The following is an 8732-nucleotide window of genomic DNA, read 5'->3' on the forward strand; positions in this document are numbered from 1 at the left end:
CTTTTTTTTTTTTGTGTTTGGGGGACTTTGTTTGGAGGCTCTGCGGATGGCTTTGTTTTGTGTTGCCTGGAGTTTTAATTGGTTGGTAAGGCTGATCATGTTTAATGGTATTGGTGGGTATTCAAGATGGGGGCGGACAAGTGCTTTAAATAGGTGAAGTTGTATTTTCTCTTCCATTTTACCGAATCTTCTTAGTTTTGTAAACTGTATTTGGGCTAGTCTATTGCGTTCTGTTATGTGTCTATTTATTCCTGTTATTGTTATTGTTAGCCCCAGTATTTTTCCTTCTTTTTAGTATTGTATTTCTTCGTTGTTTATCCTTGAAATGTGCATGATTTTCAGTTTCTGTGTATTAGTTTTTATTTTCCATTTCTTCTCGTAATTATTGATTTGTATTACGATGCGAGCTGTTTTTAATGCCATCCTCTGTTTGGCCTTGCCTGGATGGCGGATGATCTGGGTGACATCATCAGCATATGCAATGTATTCACCGTGAATTGGTGGCGGCATATCTAAAGTGTAGATTGTAAAAGAGTTGGGGATAAGTTATTTCCTTGTGGTACTCCACTATAAAGTCTGAAGCTTGGGCCTTTGTGATTGCCTATTATAATGTGCGCTTCTTCATGGTCTAAGAAATTACAAAGAAGAGAGGTGAAGTTGTTAGGGAGTTCTTGACCTTATCGAACGCTTTTGCCACATCCCTTAAAACTACGTTGCACTGTTCTTTATTATGCATTGCGTTTGATATACTTTCGTATATAAGGGCTGTGGCTGTGTTTGTTCCTCTGTTTCCTAAATCCGTGTTGTCTAGGGTTGTATTTGTATTCCAGTTCCAGGTATGTTCTTAATCGATGGTTAATTATTTTCTCTAAAATTTTTCCCGGAGTTTCTAATAGAGATATTGGTCTGTAGTTTGCTACTGCTGTGGGGGCTTTTCCTGGTTTTGGTATCAGTCTGATAATTGCTGGTTTAAATTTCTTTTGGTAGTGGCCTGAAGCTATGGATGCATCGAATATATTTCTTAGAAGAAGTGCCATGTTGTTTGGTAATTGCTGTAAAATGAGTTTATTTATTTTACTGACTCCAGGAGCCTTGTTCTTAAAACTGTTGATTGTTCTTACTATTCCGTCCACTGTGACTGGTTTGGTTTGTGGGGACATGTCATCCAGTGTATTCAGATCGATCGTGGGGCCTGGTTGCCAGATGTGGGTTATTTGCGACATACTGTATAGTTAGATACTTCCCTCTCTGTGATCATGCAAAAGTTTAAGTTTTCTTCGTTGGTTATTTGAAAGATCTTACCCCAGAAAGATCTAATGTTTGGGTGGTTGTTAGTGGCGTCAAGTAATGGTCGTTTGCATTCCAATGGTCGTCAACAATTTAGGACAAAGGCTGGCTGGCTGGCTTTGGCAGTGAAGGGTTTTGAGAGAGGTCCGATCACGGCGAAGGCTGGGCGAATGAGTGATGCCTCGTGGAAGGTTGTTGTTGTTGTTGAGATTGTCGGACCAGAACCGACACGGGCCTTTGCCTATAGGCGGCCCGTTTGGTGGTTCCGGCTGGAGCTCCAGGAGCAGCCAGACCGGATTGGGATTGGAGGTGGTCCCACCTGCAGATTTGGAAGGATACTGCAGGTTGCAAGTGTGAGTCGTGGAAGGAGCTGCAGGCTCCTTATATTGGAGATCTCAAGCCGGAAGATGTCACAAATCTGAGTGTGACTGGCCAGGTGACAGGTGTACTGGCTGGAGGGTAGCTTCTTGAGTAACTCGGTCATGTCGCCGGGTTAGCTAATGATGCTGTGGTGAGAATTCTGGATCATTGTGACCATGACCTCTCTTGGGTCAGGTCTTAATCTTACCTTTATTACGAAAGGTGAGTCAACTTACAAGGGTGGACATACCTGCGCTTCCGGTCACTGCTATATGTGCTGTTCTTCTCTGGGCTGTGAGCTATGGTCTGATAAGCAATCATTACACTGTGGTAGGGAACTCGCTGCTGATTGGCTGAAACGAGGAGGCGGAGAATTTGTAGGGAGAGTTTAACAGCTACACTACCTCACGCCTAAATCTAAATAAGTCTAATTTAAAACCATTGCTACGAGTTCGCTCCTAATTGGATAGTTTAAGTACCTTTGTTATATAACTGTTTAGTTTAACCCTGCATCTGCCATTTTTCAGACCATGGGAAAGTTTTAGATCTTCCTGTAGATTTGGAGAGTCGTCTTCAGATTAACTATATGACCTATTTTAGTGTCGTCAGCAAATTTACTTATGTTGCTGTCTACGCCTATATCTATGTAGTTTATGAATATACTAAATAGTAATGGTCCAAGAAATGAGCCTGGGAGGGGGGGTCACATGGTCATGCCCCCCTTTTCTCACCACTGCTACTACTCCTTTGTAGTTTCTTTCCTTGAACGATGGAAAGCCTCTACAATAGGGTGTGATAGCAGTTAAGGTAAACTAACGGAAAAGGTCTGTTGCTATAACTTACATAAAGCAAATACAGAGTTGATTTGTTAGTTTTATATTTATTTATTATTGTTTTATTTTTTATTTTCTTATTTGCAGAGAATTTGGCACATATCTAAACATCAAAACATATTCTGGCAACACTTCCTGTGACAACATTTAAAAGTGAACGCTCATTCAGCTGCCTAAAGTATCTGAAGTCGTATCAGCGTTCCACTATGTCAGAACAATGACTGAATGGATTAGCTTTATTGTTTGTCCACAAAGATATGGAACTGAATTGCGATGAGGTCATCAATGAATTTGGTGTAAGGGCAGATTATTTGACTTAGGACTTCACAAGTAAGCTGATACTATGTTCTCTCGCTCTTCTCCAAAACTAAACTAGTTCTCTCTCCACATGTAAACTAGTAATTTCTCCACATGTAAACTAGTACTCTCTTCACATGTAAACTAGTTCTCTCTTCACATGTAAACTAGTTCTCTCTTCACATGTAAACTAGTTCTCTCTTCACATGTAAACTAGTTCTCTCTCCACATGTAAACTAGTTCTCTCTCCACATGTAAACTAGTTCTCTCTCCACATGTAAACTAGTACTCTCTTCACATGTAAACTAGTACTCTCTTCACATGTAAACTAGTACTCTCTCCACATGTAAACTAGTTCTCTCTCCACATGTAAACTAGTTCTCTCTCCACATGTAAAAGTACTCTTTCCACATGTAAGCTTGTACTCTCTCCACAGAAAGCTAATACCCTCTCTCCACAAGATAGCTAGTACTGTTCTCTCTCTTCACAAGTAAGCTAGTACTGTTAGTTCTACTCTCTATCTATCTATCTATCTATTAACTCCATTGCCAAGTACAGTACTTAATTTTGAAACAATCTTGAAGAGAAAAATATGTTTCTTTTTAACATGTATGTATAATTTGCTAAGGAACTTTTGTGTTCTATGAATGTAATTGCCTGTACACTATAATTTGTTTTAGAAGTTTCCAAAAATGCATTTTTTTTACGGGGATTAGTCCACCAGGCACAGGTCACTGACCCACATCAGCCTGGGGCGAAATATAATAATAATAATAATGATAATAATAATAATAATAATAATAATAATAATAATAATAATAATAATAATAATAATAGTAAATAAAGTAATAGTAATAATAATAATAAATATGAACCATAAATAATACAAAAATAAAAAATACTTCAAGAGTGAGAAACGACATACTGTACGTTATGTATGTTGTGTTATCAATAGTAAGAGAAACAATTGAGACCCTGCAGTTGTTTAAATGAGGCAGAAAGTCAGATGAGCAACCTGGGACTTGGTCACAATTTTTAGATGCCATATGGCAGCAGGGTCTACCATTAGACAACACATTATGCTTCCAATATCTTCCTAGACTGTAGTACCTCCCTGTTTGGTAGCTGCCTCATACCTACTACCTCATTTTACTGTTATCTAAATAAAATATGCTTACTAAAAAGGTGAATGAAAAATAAAAAGGGTATCCTTTTACATAGTCTGATCGTGAAACTCATGAGACTTGCTCGCCCCCCCTCCCCATTTCCATGAACATACATAACATACTGTACTGTACATACCCCAATCGGAACTATAGAGTGCGGGGTCGCGATGACCCTTGGAAGATTTTAATGACACTTTTTCAATAGTAATTATTCGCTAGCTAGGGGTTTTCGAGGCGCAGTTTTGGTGTTTATATGATTCTGGAAGTACTGAATTAGTTAAAACTTTTAAATTCCAATACCGAGAGAAAAGTGTATAGACTTTTCTCTCTGAATTGGAATTTAAGGGTTTTAACTATTTGCTACTTCCAGAATAACAAAAACACCAAAGAATTCGAGTGGTTAATCTCAAGGTGAAAGCAACTGGAGTTAATCTTCAGGTGATCCCATTCCAAACTTTATCGCCGCTGAAAAATCCGGATAATCTAATTTAATAACAACCAGTACAGAGTCTTACTACGAGTGTGAGCCGTGTCGACCAGGAGCATGACAGCCCACAACACTACCACCGTGTACCTCGTCATCGTTACTGATTGACGGACACTGCACTGTTCCCGACTTTCGAGTGTGACCGAAGAGGCATGCGTTAGTAAGTCATGGTGAAATCGGGAGATAAGTACTGTACAGTACTTAGTAGTTCGTAGTTATGATGGGATGTTTCCGATTTTATTATTAGGATCGGGATGTGTCGTCAGATTTTAATGTTTGGAGACGCAATCAGGTTTTTACAATCCCGGGAGAAACGTCTTTGTCACAACGACATTGGTGAATGATTTGTCATGTCTCGACGATTAAAAAACACATCAGTTATACTCACAAACTTTTTCTCTCAGTCTCAATTCCATTGGCTTAGGTCTAGCAAAGCCAGTTGTCAGAACAAGCTTAACTAAACACAGGTGTGTGAGGTCACCTGTTACTGCAGTGGTAACTCTCTCTCTCCAGTAAGCCCATGCTAATATTAGTTCTTTTCAGGAAAATCCCAAACCAGCCAAAAACACTGGCCACCCTTTGTAAGAAGTCATGCACAGCCCTACGACGAGGGAGTTGTACTGATCATCTGAAATCGAGAATTCATAAACATCATCTTCGTAACAACGATTGAAATTCTGTACTATTTCCGATGTACGTGTTTCTCAAGAAATGCATCACTATAATCATCACTGATTCCTTTATTTTTGTTGTCCCTGCGCTTCGTCTGGCAGCGACACACGCTGAGTGAGTGACTCGGGGTCTAGGCGACCTGATCACCTGACACCATCATCAGTAATATCTTGGTTGCTAGTGTAGTACGCATCTCATCACCATCACCTCGTGGCTTAGCTACCAGTCTCACCATTACTTGACGTATTTTTCACCACAAAGACAAACTGGGGCATTTGTCAAGTTGACAACGTGTTTTGAATCGTTGAGACCTGACGAATATCGGTGCGATTTAAAAGACGCTTCTCCCAGGATTACAAAAAACCTAGACACAATCATCTCCCTTCAAATACTGAAATCTGACGATACATCTCTTCCCTAGTACTAAATTCTTACGACACATCTCTCCAAATACTAAAATCTGACGACACATCTCTTCTACAATACTAAAATATAACGACACATCTCAACATTAAAATCTGACGACACATATCCCTCCTAATACTAATATCTGAAACATCCCATCATAACTACGAACTAAGTACTGTACAGTACTTATCTCCCGACTTCACCATGACTTACTAACGCATGCCTCAGCATCACCGGGTCCTGACGACACATCTCAGCATTACTCGGTCACACTCGAAAGCCGGGAATAGCGCACAGTGTCCGTCACCAGTAACGATGACGAGGTACACGGTGGTAGTGTTGTGGGCTGTCATGCTCCTGGTCGACACGGCTCACACACGTAGTAAGACTCTGTACTGGTTGTTATAAGATTAGATTATCCGGATTTTTCCAGCGGCGATAAAGTTCTGAAGTAAGGATCACTTGAAGATTAGCCTCCAGTTGCTTTCACCTTGAGATTAACCACTCGAATGCTAACCTAACCTAATCCGTCAGGTAGTATTGGGATGTCTAGCAATCAAGTAAAATAACCCGGGAGGCTAATTTTCAGGTAAGACAAAGGTAATTCTGAAAAGGATCACATTTGCTCTTGTAATCTTCTTTGAGCAGGAAAGTTATTGAGAAAATATTGTCCATAATAAATACGTATATGAAAATATCGCTCGTAATTTAACCAATAGCCATAGTAAGTCAGTGAAGAATGGAATGAGAAGCTAACATGTATTAGTAAATGAGCAGGGGATATTTGATAGGTATCTAAAATGAAGCTAAGTACTTTTTGCCACAGAAAAATCTACAAATTTTATTTAGTTTCAAACCATTAGAAAAAATCGATAAAATAGAAATAATACAGTTCAGTTTTTGTAGAATTAAGGATACAAGGAAGATAAAATGAGATAACATTCTTAAATCAACTTGTTAAGAAAACTAACACTTTAATGTTTAACAGGTATAGGAAGTTAAAAAAAATGTTGATCTAACCTAATCTACATTATTTATGTCTACGAGAGAAGTGGCACATCTTCGAGTATCAGAAGGCGATTAAAGATAGTGATAAAATATTCAACATTTAAATGACCGTGTAATGCCCAAAGGCATCCTGACCAGAATCCCATTAAATTATATTAAAATCATACACAATCCCTGCTGATCCTGGTCAGATAACCACTTCATAGTAAATCGTATCGTTTCTGTTAATGTTAACGTAAACTGAGACAAGTGTGCATATTTGGTGAAGAGGATAAATGAAAAGGAAAAGTAATCAGAGACGTGACCGATCGCCCAAGCAGCTAACGAGCCGATCAGTGGCGAAGAGGATAAAAATAAAAGTAAAAAAGTGAAGGTGAGGCAGACTGGGGGGAAGACCCGGACCTTCCCCGACATTATTATGTGCGGAGATAGGCACTTCCGCCGAGTGTGAGGGACTTGGGAGATAGTGAGTTACTTCCGCACTCCTTTCTCACTTCACCTGCTGCTCTCAAACAACACTATACCTGCTGCTCACAAACAACACTATAACTGCTGCTCACAAACAACACTATACCTGCTGCTCACAAACTTCGACAAGAGACATAAGGGCGTTATCTCAATGACGTAAATTGTCCAGCAGAAGAAAAAGATGAGGAGAACAAGTTGGCAATATTAATTATTAATTATCAACAACACTGTCACGCTGGCAAGTTTTAAACACAGGTTGGACGGATACTTGAGTGATAATGGTTGTGTGTAAACAGGATCAGCCATTACACTATCTTGTATTCTTAATACTTTTCTACTAAGGATTTTATTGACCTAAATATAGTAGACAAGTTGAAAACATTTGCAAAGGAGAATAAAAATTTTATCTCAAATTGTTAAGTTTTCTTCATAATTGACAGACTTGTAATGCGAGTACAAAGACGTGAGTACCGAGTACAGTGTAATGAGTCCGAATATCTGAGAATCGTCTCATATCTGAGGGTTGGCGAACGCAGTTCCTCACTCTCGACCATCTTCATCAGTCACCCTCAACCAGTATTGAAAATTTATTTTCGGTTGCAACCTGCCCTCAATAGGTCTTGGTTCGGGTTACTGAATTTCTGAATCTATCTTGAATTAAAATGTAATCTATTTGATTTCGGACTATGCTGTTTACATTGTCCTGGGATGAGACCCATGTATAGAGATGCCTAGGGTGTTGTTCAAATCATGTATTTGCAATTATCATCTTGTTTTCCTTACAAAAGTCGATAATATTTCTTCTCAATTCTATTACCCAACCCATTGTAGTATCTTACATTATTTAATGGGAGAAGGAGAAGCCACATGCTGACTCTTACTCAGATGGTTTATTGTTGTTGTTGTACAATGTGCCTAACACATTCGTGATTACACAGGCCTAAACACATTCTAACTTTGGTAAGAAGTACCATAATATATAATGTATATATAATTAATAAAGGCAGCATATAAACACACACACACACACATATATATATATATATATATATATATATATATATATATATATATATATATATATATATATATATATATATATATATATATATATATATATATATATATATATATATATATATATATATATATATATATATATATATATATATATATATATATCACTATTTCTCCCTCTCAAAAAGAAAGCATGGTTGCTACAAATCCTAAATAAACAAAACTTACAGAATTGCATATGGCAGGGAAGAAGAGAATAGAACACAAGAAATATAACTTCCTGACTAAACAGTTTTGAAAGGCCTGTTCACAATTCAGATAATCAGAGGTCAAATTTCATTACAGGTCTCCTAACTCTGTTTGATCTTCTAGGACTATTCCCTCCATCAAATTTTACAGGGGGCTTAACTTGCAATTTGTGCATTATCAATGACAGACGTATCACCACTACAGTCAGTTGACACAGTGAGTGGACGCTGGGAAACATCATCTTTGACCTCATCATCATACTGATCATCTGCAACTGTGTCAAGTTTATCGTCATGTTCTGGTGCTACATTCATCTCGTCATGTGCCTGAATGATGTGATCCACATGAACATATATCAAAGAGTTACCACATGTCCTAAATATGTCCTAGGTCCACATACCTTGTCAATGACATCAGTTAACCACTTTGCATGTACAGTGCCATAACCTTCAGCCATAAGCTCAATACCCAAAAGGCTTC

The 8732-nt window shown here is 38.3% G+C and overlaps 1 protein-coding gene across 1 annotated transcript in view; it reads left to right on the forward strand.

Moving 5' to 3' along the window:
• Positions 1 to 5247: 5247 nt before the first annotated feature.
• LOC121871216 overlaps positions 5248 to 8732 on the forward strand; it is a gene marked incomplete in the record, with an annotated part of 38665 nt that continues 35180 nt past the window's right edge. The window contains 1 exon segment of the mRNA XM_042373407.1: positions 5248 to 5892. Coding sequence (XP_042229341.1) covers positions 5730 to 5892 — 163 coding nt within the window.

Source organism: Homarus americanus, unplaced genomic scaffold, assembly GCF_018991925.1.
Source record: "Homarus americanus isolate GMGI-L3 unplaced genomic scaffold, GMGI_Hamer_2.0 scaffold40565, whole genome shotgun sequence".
In the NCBI taxonomy this organism is placed as follows: domain Eukaryota; kingdom Metazoa; phylum Arthropoda; class Malacostraca; order Decapoda; family Nephropidae; genus Homarus; species Homarus americanus.